This window comes from Oncorhynchus masou, chromosome 28, assembly GCF_036934945.1.
Source record: "Oncorhynchus masou masou isolate Uvic2021 chromosome 28, UVic_Omas_1.1, whole genome shotgun sequence".
NCBI classification, from domain to species: domain Eukaryota; kingdom Metazoa; phylum Chordata; class Actinopteri; order Salmoniformes; family Salmonidae; genus Oncorhynchus; species Oncorhynchus masou.
This window is the reverse complement of record NC_088239.1, coordinates 75590090-75606806: the sequence shown is the minus strand read 5'-3', so window position 1 is coordinate 75606806 and position 16717 is coordinate 75590090. Positions and strand designations below refer to the sequence as shown.

The 16717-nt window shown below is 41.2% G+C and overlaps 2 protein-coding genes and 4 non-coding genes across 7 annotated transcripts; 5 read left to right on the top strand and 1 right to left on the bottom strand.

Moving 5' to 3' along the window:
- Positions 1–1665: 1665 nt before the first annotated feature.
- rpl12 (ribosomal protein L12) lies at positions 1666–4457 on the top strand. 2 transcript variants are annotated; one of them, XM_064943373.1, is made up of 6 exons: positions 1666–1830; positions 3013–3086; positions 3381–3479; positions 3567–3648; positions 3970–4056; positions 4293–4457. In XM_064943373.1, the coding sequence occupies exons 1-6, from the start codon at positions 1794–1796 to the stop codon at positions 4409–4411; spliced, it is 498 nt and encodes a 165-aa protein (XP_064799445.1). In that variant the 5' UTR covers positions 1666–1793; the 3' UTR covers positions 4412–4457. The 2 variants fall into 2 exon arrangements, with proteins under 2 accessions (XP_064799445.1, XP_064799446.1); XM_064943374.1 differs by having other exon boundaries at positions 1820–1944.
- On the top strand, positions 2746–2871 carry LOC135518686 (small nucleolar RNA SNORA65). Its single transcript, XR_010452222.1, has one exon. It is a non-coding gene; the product is annotated as a small nucleolar RNA SNORA65 (small nucleolar RNA).
- LOC135518688 (small nucleolar RNA SNORA65) lies at positions 3156–3277 on the top strand. Its single transcript, XR_010452224.1, has one exon. It is a non-coding gene; the product is annotated as a small nucleolar RNA SNORA65 (small nucleolar RNA).
- LOC135518685 (small nucleolar RNA SNORA65) lies at positions 3738–3863 on the top strand. Its single transcript, XR_010452221.1, has one exon. It is a non-coding gene; the product is annotated as a small nucleolar RNA SNORA65 (small nucleolar RNA).
- LOC135518687 (small nucleolar RNA SNORA65) lies at positions 4107–4228 on the top strand. Its single transcript, XR_010452223.1, has one exon. It is a non-coding gene; the product is annotated as a small nucleolar RNA SNORA65 (small nucleolar RNA).
- Positions 4458–7074: 2617 nt separating the features above from the next.
- pole3 (polymerase (DNA directed), epsilon 3 (p17 subunit)) lies at positions 7075–11513 on the bottom strand. Its single transcript, XM_064943375.1, has 4 exons — positions 11039–11513; positions 9153–9238; positions 8856–8974; positions 7075–8220 (listed from the first exon to the last, which is right to left on the bottom strand). Exons 1-4 carry the CDS (start codon positions 11102–11104, stop codon positions 8036–8038), a joined length of 456 nt encoding a protein of 151 aa, XP_064799447.1. The 5' UTR covers positions 11105–11513; the 3' UTR covers positions 7075–8035.
- Positions 11514–16717: the final 5204 nt, after the last annotated feature.

The window sequence follows — 16717 nt, the reverse complement described above, 5'->3', positions numbered from 1 at the left end:
TTATGAATAATTTTAAAGGAAACTTCCTTAATTTTGTTAAGTAGGTATGTGTTTGGCAACATCCAAACTTTAACCGATTTTATCAATAAATCATTCCAATAAGGCATGACATAAGGTATAGATACAACATCCTGCTGAAAGAAGGTTTGTATTGCTCTGTTGTTGAATGGACCAAAAGAGAAACAAATCCTTCCTACTGATGAGTCAATAGGGTCAATAGAAGGTAGGCTCTGGGGGTCAGGTCTTGACACGTTCCTGAATAATAGAGCAACACCTGAGGGAATGGCATCTAAAACAATTGCTAAAATCTTTAGGTGTTACAGGGACCTTGTAAAGTGATAAGAATTCCTTATAACTGAGTAAAATACACTGCATTTACCAGTTGGCTCACCAATAGGATATTATTTCGGAACCAATATTCTAAAAACAAAGTATTTTTATACAATATTTCCTCATTATTCCATATATAATATCTGTGTGGGGAAAATTGTGTTTATAAATGTAAGGGGTGCGTAACTGGTGGCAGGGACGTCAGACGCAGGAGAGCAGAACTAGGTAATAGCCGGAGCAGTTTAATTCCAAAACCAACGGCATCAAGAAAATAACAACTTGGGTACAAAAAACGCCGCGCACCAGTCAACATGTGCACAAGCACTTACAAATAAACAATACAACACAAAGACATGGGGGGAACAGAGGATTAAAAACACAACACTTAATGAGGGAATGAAAACCAAGACAAAACAAATGAAAAATGGATCGGCGATGGCTAGAAGACCGGTGACGTCGACCGCCGAACCCCGCCCGAACAAGGAGAGGAATTGACTTCGGCAGAAGTCGTGATAATAAATTAAGGACCATGACAAGAAAACCTGCCGATGAAAAGCAGAAAGTTTCACTGGAACTTTGTCAATATTATAATTGCAAAACAACATGAAGTTAAGGCCACTAAAAGTAGAGAAGACATGATGAGGAATAAAATTCCAGATAGAAGTGGGTCTTCTTAGGAATTGTTTTATCCAATTGATCTTAAAAGTATTATTTAAAGTAGTAAAGTCCAGAAAATTCAGCAAGAAGTTGGGTGATTAATTAAAACAGGTACAGAGAGATAGGGCAACCTTGCCTAATTCCTCTCTAACTCAAATCTAGGCTAGGTGCCATATTTCAATTTGATAGAGCTGTTTCTATTTGCACAGAGAGTTTTAATAGCCTTACAGAAAAAAATCCCCAAAGCCAAGTCTCTCAAGGGAGTGGAAGAGGAACTGATGCTCTACTGTGTCAAATGCTTTATAAAAATCTAAAAAATAATAGGAAGCTATCCTCAGTTATTCGGTCAGAGTTTTCAAGTATGTCTAATAATAGTCTGACATTGTTAGAAATATGTCTGTTCCTCATAAATCCAGACTGTGTTTCATCAATGATTGCATCCAGGACTTCTTTCATTATTTTTGCAAGTACTAAGGCTAATATCTCAGCCAGCAGTAAGAGTAAACGCATGGTTTAGGGTAGAGACGTCCCAAGGATTCCGGATAGTACTGACCAATGGGTGATTGTTGTCTAAACGGGTGCCTCAGCTCATCAACTGTGTGAATGACGTACAGACATGACAGCGCGTCATTTCGGCCAAGTCTCGCGTTATTCTCGGTCTATAAAATGTCACGCACCCTATTTTCGTTCTTTCCTTTATCACTTTAGCGGTGAAGGTGCAACAGTAATCGGTCGTCCCGAATCCGGGTTCATCCGACACCCTCACCAACTCAAGCTGAACTGAGCTCAACTTCTACTGCAGCACCATGCCTCCTAAATTCGACCCCAATGAGACTAAAGTTGGTATGTGTGGCATCTACTGTAAAATTGTTGTTTCAGATGAGATCCAAAATGGCAAAATGGAGTCGACTTCTGTCTGGCGTGTCCATGCAGGGGCAGCAATGAGCTGATGAAATGGTAACGTTAGTTAGGATGAACAGCTAATATCTCTTGAATGTAAATGCGAAATGACATATGTTCGTGTTGCGTTCTAACGAACATATTCTGTTGTGAAATTATTTTTGTGTGACCGCTATGTAACCAACGATGGTCCATTTCATATCCATGATGTTGGCCTAGCCAAGTAGCTGCCACCACGTGGTTGCAAGAAACACTTTCTGACGCGTCTAAATTGTAAAGTGAAGGATATTGAAATTAAATTTATTTTAGTTTGGCTACCAAAATCATCAAATTCCCATCAATTTGAAAGACGTGTGACATGGGCTGGATAGACTACAGACTCGCGTATAACATTTTAAAGCAACTACATTCTGTTTTGCCACTTTAAATTTGGTATGCAAATCAAATGTAGCAACCTAGCAGGGGATGCATTTTGACTGAGGGATTTAAGGTAGGTCTGGAGTCTTTTGTAAATTTCTGCCTGGGTGGCCTAGTTAAGTGAAAGCTTGCACGGACCTACAAGGGTACTTGCTGTTAATAGGCATTTGGCGTTGACAGCAGAATTTCAATAGTAAAGTTTATTGTACTCGGATGCATTGACCTTATTCTGATTGTGGTCCACAAATGTATCTTGTCATATTTGCCACTTACACAGTAATGCATTCGATGGTTGATATTTTTCACACAAGTCCAGTATTTACCGTAGTGGAATACGTGTGATGGGGTATTTTTCGTTCATTGGCACCCCAGAGGCAAATTCTATAATATACTTTAAGCATTGGGACAGTCAATGAATTGCCCGCTATGAGGATTCAGCCTCCCGCCACTTTGCCAGTCTGTCTGAGTGACTGAGTATAGTCCAGTGGAGGCTAAGATGGACCCAGCTCTAGGAAACAGGGCTGCCCTGGCGGTGGGCAACTTTGTGCCGAAAGGCCTGGAACAATGGTGCCCTCATACAAACGGAGGTTTCTGTCATTTGTGAATTCTATAACTATTGTCTGGTGAACCAGCATGGAGCTATAACTCATACCATAAAGATGTTTCTTCCCCCTCAAGTAACCAGTTATCCTGTTTTATCCCTTGCAGTGTACATGCGATGCACAGGAGGAGAAGTTGGTGCCACCTCAGCGCTGGCCCCAAAGATTGGACCCCTGGGTCTTGTAAGTGTTACATTCCTCCCAATTTAATGATTGGTGTGGTTTGATTACCAATTTTCTACAGATCAGCCTCCCGCCACTTTGCCAGTCTTTGTGACTGCGTGTAGTCCAGTGGAGGCGAAGATGGACCCAGCTCTAGGAAACAGGGCTGCCCAGACAGTGGGTAACTCTGTGCCGAAAGGCCTGGAACAATTGCCAATATTGTGATTTGCTTCTCAATTGTCACTATTGAGAAGTTTGGCGCTTGTTGCCTTTTCTGTTATTTTAAATCTGTACATTCCTTGTTTCGACATTTAGTCTCCTAAGAAGGTTGGTGACGATATCGCCAAGGCCACCGGAGATTGGAAGGGCCTGAGGATCACTGTCAAGCTGACCATTGTGAACAGGCAGGCAGCGGTACGTACCAAGTCTATTCCCAAATGGTTTGGCCACTGAATGTTTATCAATCATCTGTTATTAACATGGTTTCTCGCTCTATTGTAGATCGAGGTGGTGCCCTCTGCTTCAGCGTTGATCATCAAGGCCCTAAAGGAGCCCCCTCGTGACCGGAAGAAGGTCAAGAACAGTAAGTTGCCCTGTGCTTTCTCCTGTGTCTAATGCCACTTTAAACATGTGGCTTTATATTTAACCTGTAGTGGGGGCACATTCTAGCCTCCCGCCACTTTGCCAGTCTTTCTGAGTGACTGAGTATAGTCCAGTGGAGGCTAAGATGGACCCAGCTCTAGGAAACAGGGCTGCCCAGACAGTGGGTAACTCTGTGCCGAAAGGCCTGGAACAACTGCCAAAAGGACCACTTATCTAGTAACATAGCTGTCCCATCTGTTTTAGAAACCAACAATGATTCATAGATCCAGTGTACGCATCTAAGCATGGTCTTTGTTTCCAGTCAAGCACAGCGGTAGCGTGACCTTCGATGAGATTGTGACAGTTGCCCGCACGATGAGGCCCCGCTCCATTGCCAGGGAGCTTTCTGGTAAGAGCCCCTATCCTCTAAGGGTCACTGAATCACCTATGATTCCGCCTCCCGCCACTTTGCCTGTCTGTGTGACTGAGTGTAGTCCAGTGGAGGCGAAGATGGACCCAGCTCTAGGAAACAGGGCTGCCCAGACAGTGGGAAGCTCTGTGCCGAAAGGCCTGGAACAAAGTTGCCTCTATCCATACAATAGAAACTATTGTCCCCTGCTGGTCCTAATGTCTTTATTTTCTCAGGCACTATCAAGGAGATTCTGGGAACTGCCCAGTCTGTGGGTTGCACCATCGATGGCCGCCCTCCCCATGATGTCATTGATGACATCAACAGTGGCAAGGTGGAGTGCCCATCTGAGTAAAGCATCAAATGGAGAAATAAATAAACATGAATATTCATTTTGTCTTTTATGGTTGCCAGTTATTTATCTTTCTGTCAGCCTATTTACACACTTTGTATGTGTTTTATGAACTCCAGTGTTGGGCAGTGTTTCTATTTGCTGATTAACAGCTGTTACTGTTTGACCTTGAATTAAACAAAAGAGTTCACCCAAAGAACAAAAGGACAGATTGGCTTCTCTGAGGGCACAGGTGCAATGTGTTCCATAGTTGGTTGAGTGTCTGCAGGTTTTCATTTCCTTTCTTGATGAATTGAGGTAACTTAAGGCACTCTGCACCTGCTTGGAGTGAAATTTGACATTTTGAATCCAAAATGGGTACCCTACGTGATTGGTGTAGAGCCCATGAAGTTTGCCAGTTCTTACAGCAGCGTGTCCCATGAACAGTAAAGAGGTAGGTGATAGGTCAACTGATTCGGTTGATTTTGTTAAAATGGGTTGGCTAATAGTTAAACAGCAACAGTAATGTTACAACAGATGAGCTGGTGTTGGTAATCTAGCCAAGTACAATAGTATCAACTACAGTAACATTACTCAAATTATATAACATGTTGCCAGGGTCCAGTAAGCAATTTGAAATGCGAACTACCTATCTAAACGGGTGTATTTGGTTAATTTTCCTAATTGGTCATTGCTGGTTTAACAAGTGGAGCTGGGCCTGGCTTAAGCAGGGTTCCACTGGAGGTGAAGAATATAACTTTTGTTCAATACAGTGGCTAAAGCAATGCCAAGTCTATGCCTGTAAGAGATTATGCCAACAAAGGGTATCATGCTCTGCTGCTGGCACACTGTAGAACAGATGTCCACAGGCAAATTGTACAATGTGCAGTGCAGACAATATATTGTCCAACTTGCAAGGTACTTGTGAGTTAGGGGTGTTCACATGTTCTACTCGGAATGTTATTTTTGCACATGTAGCCTTGTGCATTTGTAGTGCCCTCACCACTTTGCATCCAGGTCAGTGTAGTGGTCTACCTGGTGAAATAACTGAATTTCTGTCATACCCTAGGGGTTTTAAGCAGTGGTGGCAAGGTTACTAGCGGTGGCAAAATGGCATGCTAGCTGTTCCTGTCATTGCCTCAAAGTATTTAAAAGCCTGTCTCAACAGATGAATATTTTAAACCCTTAAATCGTTTGTGCTGTATTGGCAACAATGTAGCAGTGGTGGGCCACTTCTAAATATAGGGGAATACGGTTTCTGGCCCTGTGAGCAGTCTGCTTTAAAAACCTGGCACTATAAACAAATGCTTAAATTCTAGTCTGTGGCACATTCAATGGAAGTTAGTGGTACATGTCCCTTCTGTGCTTGTCCACATTTTAAGGTAATCTGTGCTACACATTTCAGATACGTGAGGGGTTGGCTGGTTTATGGTATTCACGGCGTCTGCATTGACCAGACAGTTTACTGCACTGTGGCCTCTGCAGGAATCAGGGTGTTCACACTACTTGCCCCCCACCTACCATCAATGTGGAGCTATTTGGTGGCCCCTCTGTATTTGTTACATTTGGGAGGTGTACAGCATTTGATTTGACCACAAGCCTCTGGCGACTTCCAAGTTGCTTCACACCCTCTGGGCCACATTGTCAGGTCAAGCATAAATCTGCTTCAAGGAAAGTAATTTTGTAATTTGGGAGAATTGTCCCTTTTAAGAATTTAATCTGTGTTTACCCCAATGATTGGCACTGTGAGACATTTAATTATAAGTGGAGTGCACTGAAGTGTAGAAAATTGGGCACCAATATTTCCAAAATTGTCCACTTAGTGTCCCAAGTCCCCTGTGTTTGAGTTGAGTCTGAGTCACCAATGATTTAGTTGAGTCCAATTTATAACAAGTAATTAGGCATTTGTTTCGAGTTGCCGCTCCCTAATGAAAACAAATGTTATTCATCACTACCTCTTCAAGTTCTACTCTCTGTTTTACATGAATGAATGGAGAAGTCAGGTGCTCAGCTACTTTTTTGTTGTAATTTCCTATTTGTGTAGGTTTATTGCAAAGTGAAAACTAAAGGGACCTGTCAGAACTTTGCTATGGGATGCAGGGGAAAAGTGGGAGGGTAGAGGAAGATGACATTCAAACAGGCTACTTTTCTATTCTCAAGGGGAGAGAAAGAGAAATAGCTAGACTTAATATTAAACTAGTATCGTTTTCAATTTCTTATAGAAGTTTGTTTCTCATCCAGGCAAAGCTAAATAGTGAACTGGTGGTTATGGGGAAGCAAGGGTCGCTTGAGCAAGCGGAGCCCGCCTGCCCAATGTGGGCTGTGTGTGCCTGGTGCGGCATCTTTCCCACTGATAGAAAACATCTTTCAGTGCTGCTAATATTCTTTTTGTCATAGTAGCCTATCCAGTGCAAGTCACCAATGGTCTAACCCAAACTGAGTCATAAAAATCTGGATGAGTACACTTGTCAGCATCTGTAGAAGGTAATGGAAATAATACCCAAGAATGGTAGCCTTTTTCAGTGAGTCAACTTGCAAAACCTGCAGACACTAGGCCTTCCATGGAGTAGATTTGACACCCTTGCCCCAGTTTTTCAGCAGCAGTGGCAAGGGCAGTGGACACCGGGAAGTGTTTTTTGATGAGCTAACTTCACAAGTCATTTTGCAGTTAATGGAAAAGCATTCAGTGGTTTATACAAAAATCTTTATTGAAAAAACAGTGTATCCAACACTACAAAAGTACAGTTAATCCCCTGAAAACAGTCTTCACTGGAGGCCTTCTGTTCAAAAGAAAAGCTATTTACCTACAACATATAACTCACTTTTGGTAATCTGTAGCCTGACAATGACATGATAGTTACTTGCATGGCTGATTTTGAAAGCCTTAATCCTAGTTTGTCATCTCCCAAGATTCCAGACAGACCAAATCATTAATTTCAAAGCCAGAGTTTGAGTCATGACCAACATCCACACAGCCTATGAACATTTTTTACATTCTCTGCATCATTCTTTTAAGGTCAAGCATGGCTGATCTCATTTGTGCCAAAGACTAATATTTGAATGTCAGGTACACAAATCTATGAGTTGCATCCTTCAGAGTTCAGTGAGGACGGAAAGTCAGTCGACACCAAGTCTACCAAACACGAGTAACTTCGTTGCTATCAAATCTACATTGGGATAATTAGTACATCTGAGAACATCAACAAATTATATCAATAATGGTCTTAGAACTGTGGTTTAAGGCCTTTCTGATCAGAATACAGCAAGTTTGCATTGTGCTTTATTCCAGCAAATAACTGATGGAGATGGTTGTTGGTCTAAATTACTACTCCCTTTATTCAGAGTGAGCCAGTGGCTGGAAGACAACAGAATAGAACTATTACATTAATGCCAAGGCACTATTTGTTTACCTTGAAAAAACACCCTTCATCAAAATAAAATCACTGATCTGACAACTGAATTTGTGAATGCTGTGTAGAAGAGTATCTGTTGCTGGATGGAACATGTTCATGCGTTTTAAAAATGGTCAAACCAAGAGACTATTATATTTACATATTAGTGTGCCTTTTCCAAGTACTCAAACAGGGCCCCTGCCTTCACATCTGTGTTCTGATCAGTGCTCTACTACATGAAGATAAAAGTCAGTTATCAATTCTCAACTTCTTCCTCTTCAACCTCATTCTCTGCTTCCTGGTCTTCATCCATACGCTCTTCCTCCTCCTCTTCTTCCTCTCTGCTCTTGTCGTTCTCCTCCACATCGTTCTTTTTCTCCTTTGCATCTTTGCGTTTTTGTTCCGATGCCTCTTTCTTCCCCTTCTGGCCCTTCTTGTAAGCTGTATTGGAACAACATTGTTATAAAAACAGCATTCACTTAATAAGTCAGTGGTTAGCAAGGTGGACAATTGTAGTCGACACTGGCCACAATTTTCCATAGCTTTATAGAGTGCTATAAATATCCACCCCATAATAGGAAAAAAAGTGCATTGTTCCAATGAAGGGGAAATTAGATAAATGAGGTTTAAATGGGACAACTGGGCCTACACCCAGCAACCTCTGCTACTTATAATCCTCTGTGGTGGCAGTCACCATTAAAATGGGAAAATGTGTCAGGTTCTCTAATCAAAGCAAAATGTAACACAACAAGAAGTGTCCCCATTAATTCAGAACATTGTTCCAATAGGCTAAAATGCATCAAGCAGTCTGCAAGAACTGACCACTATGCATTGCTGGGCCATTTTCAGGCCAAGCCAGCCAATGGCCATGTTTGAGAGTGTCAATACTGATCAGTTGCTGTTGAGCAGGCAGACCAATCCACAAATCACAATAAGTTGTTATTTAGTGTAGATCTGTCCGTCTGCTCAGTCGATGATTAGCGACCAATTATAATTGATGCGCTCAAACACGGCCAATGTCTCCAAAACACACAGGCTGTTAAGAAATTCAATGTTGATCGGTGATGATCATTTACCCTCCAAAGATTCACGTAGAGGCTGCAAGAAGCGTTCAAACTCCATCTCCTCCATCGCAGACATCACATCTGTTGCGTTTAGAGTTTTCCGTTTGGCTTTCATGGCAAAGTTGTTTGCACTGTTGGCAAAGGGAGGTTCAATTAATATTATTTGTTGCACTCAGAAAGATACCTTTATATGTATATATTCCAGGTGCTGAAAGCACTTGACTGTATGGAGGTATGTATTATAAAATGGCCAATTAATAAGCGTTTATTGCATAAACCTGTTGCACCGGCACGTGTAGTTTCTCTTACCAAGATGTTGCATAGAGGACGAATACACTGGCAGCTTGAGATATGGCTCGCCTGGCTTCTTTTGACACGTTCACCCCATCTGGGAGCTATTTACAATAAAATAGTGAGAGTAGTGTTACTATATTAGCTGGCAGTGTTGTCATTTGCAAGCATGAGTTGTCACTATACACACACACACGAGCCGAAAGTAGACTAAAAGGAGCCTTACGTTGCTCCTTATAGTCCAACGACCTTAAAAATGTTGTTTAATAAGGGTTGAATTGGCTATGAAAACCGCACAAATACCCCAGCTAAAGGTGAATTGATTTAATTGCAGTACGGTTCTAAAAGCATATATCCCTCTACTTTTATATCACATCAAAATTATTTACAAAAAAACACATTGTGTACCGTTTTAACACAGTTGCAGCTGAGAGTATTTTTCAGTGATTAAACAAGACTGACACCACAAACGTGTTCACACAGATAGTCAACTGTCTTCCGTCCGTTTTCCGTAAACAAACACTAACATGGAGATATGGCCGTGTAGGAACACAGACCCTATAAATAGGTGTATTCATTTAACCTTTTGTTTTTTTATTATTATTTCTTGCTGATATGAAAGATACGGTCCTTATGCGTGTTAATGTTCAGAGCGTCGGGGCTCTTAACAAAACTCCCCCGTACAGAAGATGCCTTGGTCCAATGACTTGTGTAATATGGAACGGAGTCATGATCAAGGGCTATAAACACACAAGACTGAGATTTGGGTATAGGCTAAGTTCAGAATGAATCTATAATAACATTGTAGGTACCCACAAAAACACTAGCTACTCCATCCATGGTTGTTTTATGATACAGAATTTATTTACACAACACACCAGTTTATTAGCTACACCACCCGTTCACAAAAATGGTTCATCCTACACAGTGAGTCACGTGGCTGTGGCTTGCTATATAAAAGCAGGCAGACAGGCATCCAGTTACTGTTCGCTTTAACTGAGCGTGGAATGATCGGTGCCAGGCCCGCTGGTTCCAGTATCTCAGAAACGGCTGGGCTTTTACTGAGAATGGTGCAACAAACAAAAAATATCCAGTCAGCAGCAGTCGTGGGAGAAAACAACTTGTTTATGAGAGGTCAAAGGAGAATGGCAAGAATCGTGCATGCTAACAGTTGGGCCAAAAACAGTAAAAATAAAAATGCAATACAACAGTGGTGTGCAGAATTTATTTTACCTTTATTTAACCAGGCAAGTCAGTTAAGAACAAATTCTTATTTTCAATGACGGCCTGGGAACAATGGGTTAACTGCCTGTTCAGGGGCAGAACGACAGATTTGTACCTTGTCAGCTTGGGAGTTTGAACTTGCAACCTTGCGGTTACTGGTCCAACGCTCTAACCACTAGGCTACCCAGTAAATGGCAACTCGGAACGCACAATTCGTTGGTCCTTGTCACGGATGGAAGCAGTGGGCACACAATCACCAACACTGAACAATTGATGCGTGGAAAACATAAAAAGCTCCCACGAATTCCGGTTCCTGTTGTGTCATGCTGATGGCAGAGTCAGGATTTGGCGTAAGCAAGTGTCCATGGCCACATCCTGCTTGGTGTCAACGGTGGTGTAATGGTGTGGGGAATGTTTTCCTGGCACACGTTAGGTCCCGCGATACCAATTGAGCAACGTTTGAACACCACAGCGCATCTAAACATGGTTGCTGACCAGGTGCATCCCTTCATGACTGCAGAGGTCCGACCCGGTACTAGATGGGTGTATCTAATAAACTCGCTATTGAGTGGATATGCCATTTAGCTTCGTAAAGGTCATGGGAATGGCTGGCATTTGTCCCATTGTTGATTTACCCGTATGCTCCAATTGAAACATCTGTAGAAAATGTGCGCACTCACCGCCTCCTTGATGATGCGCGTGATGACAGCATTGGGCAGATTGAGGTCCTCGGGTCTTTCTGCCATTACTATGTTAGTTAGCTAACTAGCTTACGCGTATTTTAACAAAACGAACTAAATACAATTGTTGCAATTTCGAGGCAGCCTTCGCTCTTTCTCCCCTAAATATAAGAAAAGTCGTCTTGAACTGTAAAATAGCTAACACGTTACAATGGAATTAACGTTAGCGAAATAATCTAGCCTGCTAGCTATCATGTCCCGGCAAAAAAAGACAACTGCAACAAATAAGGTATTCGTGTAACATAAGCTTGTTCACTCTGTCCAGAACTGAATAGCCTAGCAATTTTACTTTAATAACACGCGAACATGTTATTGACTTTAACTTCAAAGCTAGCAAGATCAGAACTATGTCACATTTGTTTTTGAGATTACTCTTTCGCGCGTATCTTCCAACCACGTGGTTCTCCTATCAACTTTCAACTTTGACCTTTTATATATTTAAAAAAATAATAATATATATATATATATATTTAACTTGACTTTGCGCATACCGCCTCTGTGCAACGCTGTTTTTTGCAAATGAACATACATAAATATACATATTTATATATATTTTTTTAATAAGAAGTATTTAGCTGTTGGTGGGAAGAAATGGCTAGATGCGTTTGTCAAATTGACGTCTATAAAGTTTTATAACATTTATTTTTTGCTAACCTTAACCAAATGTTCCTAACCTGCTACGTTAATTATCCCAACCTGCTACGAAAAGTCAATTCTGGTCAGTTTTGACTGTATCTACATTGTCAAAACCAGGAAACAGCGACACACTGCTCATGCGCTGTAGACCCTTTTAAATCTTCACCCGATTAGACGACAATCACCCATTAAAAGGTGTGATTAGTAAAATGATTTCCTTTTAATGGGGTGATTGTCTAATCGGGTGGAATCTTGGACCCTTTACCAGACCGTTGTGTGGCGGCCCAGGCATATTTTTGTTATTGTGGTTGTCGTGAGCACAGTCAAACAGTTGTAGAGAACGCCAGCTACTGTGGTAAAATGAATTCAACTTTGAATATCAAGATGGTGTCCTCGAAAGGGTCGTGTTGCTGTGTTTACCGGTGTTCGTTGAGACCTGCAACAAACTATAAACAATTCAAGTTTTTAGATTTCCAAAAGAAAGTGGACCACTGCTATGAATAAAGATGTTTGGCTACCAACAGTAAATTCGAAGAATTTCAGTGCACGCTTAATTACAGGTAACGTGAATGTGTTATGTCTTATCTGCTTTCCTCTTAGTGTTTGAGAGCCTGTTAACAAAAGCTGTATGTCTTTATTTACCCTTATTTTACACGGTAAATTGACTGTGAACATGTTGGGTGCGTTAGACTAGATCAATTTTGTCAAGGCCAGGTGTGTCAAACTCATTCCTTGGAGGGCCGAGTGTCTGCAAGTTTTAGTTTTTTTTTCTTTCAATTAAGACCTTGACAACCAGATAAGGAGTTCCTTTCTAATTAGTTTCCTTAATTCATCAGTCAAGTATAATGGTGGAGCGAAATCCCAGACACTGCCCTCCGTAGATTCAGTTTGACACGTGCATTATGGGGATAAAAAAATGATCACAGGTCAAGCGGTTTCTGATGAAGTCGCTTTCAAGTTGCTTCTCACCAACTGCACCATGCAGCCATCGCCTACCTGGTAGAAGGCACTATTTGTCAACCAATTATTATGATGTTTTTAGATGACTCACGTGAAACTGACCAATGACGTGACTAAAAAGGGAAGCAACGTTACCATGATTCTAAAGCTACAAGGGATACAAATTAATGTAATTGAGACCTCTAACCAATTAATTGTACACATTTTAATTATTTTTCGTTTGGGAGTGTGTGATATGGAGGTATGGAAACGTTTATTTTAAATAAAAAAAATACAGTAGCAGCTACAATTGAAGTCGGAAGTTTACATATACATTTGCCAAATACATTTTAAACTCAGCTTTTCACAATTCCTCACACATAATCCTAGTAAAAATTCCCTGTCTTAGGTCAGTTAAGATCACCACTTTATTTTAAAAATGTGAAATATCAGAATAGTAGTGATTTATTTAAGCTTTTATTCCTTCATCACATTCCCAGTGGGTCAGAAGTTTACATACACAATTAGTATTTGGTAGAATTTCCTTTTAAATTGTTTAACTTGGGTCAATCTTTTCGGGTAGCCTTCCACAAGCTTACCACAATAAGTTGGGGGAATTTTGACCCATTCCTCCTGAGAGAGCTGGTGTAACGGAGTCAGGTTTGTAGGCCTCCTTGCTCACACATGCTTTTTCAGTTCTGCCCATGTAACGGATGTGAAACGGCTAGCTTAGTTAGAGGTGCGCGCTAAATAGCGTTTCAATCGGTGACGTCACTTGCTCTGAGACCTTGAAGTAGTAGTTCCCCTTGCTCTGCAAGGGCTGCGGCTTTTATGGAGCGATGGGTAACGATGCTTTGTGGGTGTCAGTTGTAGATGTGTGCAGAGAGTCCCTGGTTCGTGCCCGGGTATGGGCGAGGGGACGGTCTAAAATTATACTGTTACACCCACAAATGTTCTATAGTATTGAGGTCAGGGCTTTGTGATGGCCACTCCAATAGCTTGACTTTGTTGACCTTAAGCCATTTTGCCACAACTTTGGAAGTATGCTTGGGGTCATTGTCCATTTGGAAGACCCATTTGCGACCAAGCTTTAACTTACTGACTGATGTCTTGATGTTGCTTCAATATATCCACATAATTGTCCATCCTCATGATGCCATCTTTTGTGAAGTGCACCAGTCCCTCCTGCAGCAAACCACCCCCACAACATGATGCTGCCACCCTTGTGCTTCACGGTTGGTATGGTGTTCCTTGGCTTGCAAGCCTCCCCCTTTTCCCTCCAAACATAACAATGGTCATTATGGCCAAACAGTTATATTTTTGTTTCATCAGACTTTTCTCCAAAAAGTACCATCTATGTCCCCATGTGTACTTGCAAACCGTAGTCTGGTATTTTTATGGCGGGTTTGGAGCAGTGGCTTCTTCCTTGCTGAGCGGCCTTTCAGGTTATGTCGATATAGGACTCGTTTTACTGTGGAATTAGATACTTTTGTACCTGTTTCCTCCAGCATCTTCACAAGGTCCTTTGCTGTTCTGTGATTGATTCGCACCAAAATACATTCATCTCTAGGAGACAGAACTAGTTTCCTTCCTTTTACCTTTATTTAACTAGGCAAGTCAGTTAAGAACAAATCCATATTTTCAATGACGGCCTAGGAACAGTGGGTTAACTCTCTGTTCAGGGGCAGAACGTCAGATTTGTACCTTGTCAGCTCGGGGGTTTGAACTTACAACCTTCCGGTTACTAGTCCAATGCGCTAACCACTAGGCTACCCTGCTGCCCCTGAGTGGTATGATGGCTGCATGGTCCCATGGTGTTTCTACTCGCATACTATTGTTTGTACAGATGAACGTGGTACCTTCAGGCATGTGGAAATTGCTCCCAAGGATGAACCAGACTTGGCTGATTTCATTTGATTTTCCCATGATGTCAAGCAAAGAGGCATTTAGTTTGAAGGTAAGCCTTGATATACATCCACAGGTACACATCAATTGACTCAAATGATGCCAATTAGCCGATCAGAAGCTTCTAAAGCCATGACATAATTTTCTGGAAATTTCCAAACTGTTTAATGTGACTAGGGGGCAGCATTTTCATTTTTGGAAAAATAACGTTCCCGTAATAAACAGGATATTTTGTCAGGACAAGATGCTAGAATATGCATATAATTGACAGTTTAGGATTGAAAACACTCTAAAGTTTCCAAAACTAAAAATATTGTCTGAGTATAACAGAACTGCTATTGCAGGCGAAAGCCTGAGAAAAATCCAATCTGGAAGTGCCACATGTTTTGAAAGCGCTGCGTTCCAATGAGTCCCTATTGAGCAGTGAATGGGCTATCAACCAGATTACTTTTTCTCCGTATTCCCCAAGGTGTCTACAGCATTGTGACGTAGGTTTACGCATTTATGTTGAAGAATACCCGTAAGCGGCTACATTGCGCAACTGGTCACCTGATGGCTCCCAGAGTGATTCTCGTGTAAAATACAGAGGTAGCCATTATTCCAATCGGTCCTACTGAAAAACCAATTGTCCCGGTGGATATATTATCAAATAGATATTTGAAAAACACCTTGAGGATTGATTATAAACAACGTTTGCCATGTTTCTTTCGATATTATGGAGCTAATTTGGAATATTTTTCTGCGTTTTCGTGACTGCAATTTCCGGGCGATTTCTCAGCCAAAGGTGAAGAACAAACTGAGCTATTTCGCCTACAAAAATAATGTTTTTGGAAAAAAGGAACATTGGCTATCTAACTTGGAGTCTCTTGAGTGAAAACCTCTGAAGATCATCAAAGGTAAACAATTTAATTTGATTGCTTTTCTGATTTCCGTGACCAAGTTAACTGCTGCTAGCTGGACAAAATGCTATGCTAGGCTATCGATAAACTTACACATGCTTGTCTAGCTTTGGCTGTAAAGCATATTTTGGAAATCTGAGATGACAGGGTGATTAACAAAAGGCTAAGCTGTGTCTCAATATATTTCACTTTTGATTTTCATGAATAGGAATAATTTCTAGGAATATTTATTTCCGTTGCGTTATGCTAATTAGTGTCAGTCGATGATTACGCTCCCTCATGCGGGATGGGGAGTCACTAGAGGTTTAAAGGCACAGTCAACTTAGTACATGTAAACTTCTGACCCACTGGAATTGTGATACAGTGAAATAATGTCTGTAACCAATTGTTGGAAAAAATACTTGTCAAGGACAAAGTAGACATCCTAACCGACTTGTCAAAACTGAAGTTTAACGATTCATTTGTGGAGTGGTTGAAAAACAAGTTTTAATGACTCCAACCTAAAGTGTATGTTAACCTCTGACTTCAACTGTATGTTGACACTGCCATGTTGATCTGAGCCTTGCTGTCTGACTTGGATGTCAGATGCATCTCCCTTGGCTTCACTCACCAACTTTCATCTACATTCGGCTTCGTTAGATGTATTCTCGAACACACCATTCTCTTTTACAGCAATGACTTGGGGAAGAGTTACAGGTGGAATTTGAGAAGATTGAAAGCTAGGGATGAACAGGTCTATTGAAAAAATAAAATAATAATAATCCCCATTTAACAACCCTTAAATATATTCTCAGATTGTGGGTTGCTAGATCAGGCCTTGCGACCCAATTATGCACCCTTTCCCCTGAAGTGTGCACTTGTCCACTACCCCCACATGGAACTCACCTGTAAGCATAAGCCTATGCTTACGCCAATCCTATGCTTTTAATTCCACGATTGGGAGTGAACAAGTGTGCACTTCACGGAAAGCGTTGTTTGCCTACATCCATCCTCTGATTATAATAAATTGGGAGATGTTAAGGGATAAAGACAAACATCTATTGTAATAAATGGACAAAGTAAGTATTTTCATCTAGAGTCAAATGTCATTACCAAATTAGTATTACATACTTTTATCTAATTACATTGCCATCCAATGCTTCTGAGCTCCTGTCTTTTGGAGAGATATAAACCACTACTTTCTATTTTCAGGTAAACCATCCAAGGATGCCGTGCACCCAAATTTTGTTCCTTAACTCCC

Excerpts from the sequence above, each read along its gene's own strand:
- pole3 (XM_064943375.1), bottom strand. The coding sequence starts at position 11,104 with ATGGCAGAAAGACCCGAGGACCTCAATCTGCCCAATGCTGTCATCACG. Across the intron at positions 8,975-9,152 it reads GTCCTCTATGCAACATCTTG|TGCAAACAACTTTGCCATGA; the intron begins GTAAGAGAAACT and ends CTTTGCCAACAG. Across the intron at positions 8,221-8,855 it reads TCTACGTGAATCTTTGGAGG|CTTACAAGAAGGGCCAGAAG; the intron begins GTAAATGATCAT and ends GTTCCAATACAG.
- rpl12 (XM_064943373.1), top strand. The coding sequence starts at position 1,794 with ATGCCTCCTAAATTCGACCCCAATGAGACTAAAGTTG. Across the intron at positions 3,087-3,380 it reads AGATTGGACCCCTGGGTCTT|TCTCCTAAGAAGGTTGGTGA; the intron begins GTAAGTGTTACA and ends TTCGACATTTAG. Across the intron at positions 3,480-3,566 it reads TTGTGAACAGGCAGGCAGCG|ATCGAGGTGGTGCCCTCTGC; the intron begins GTACGTACCAAG and ends GCTCTATTGTAG.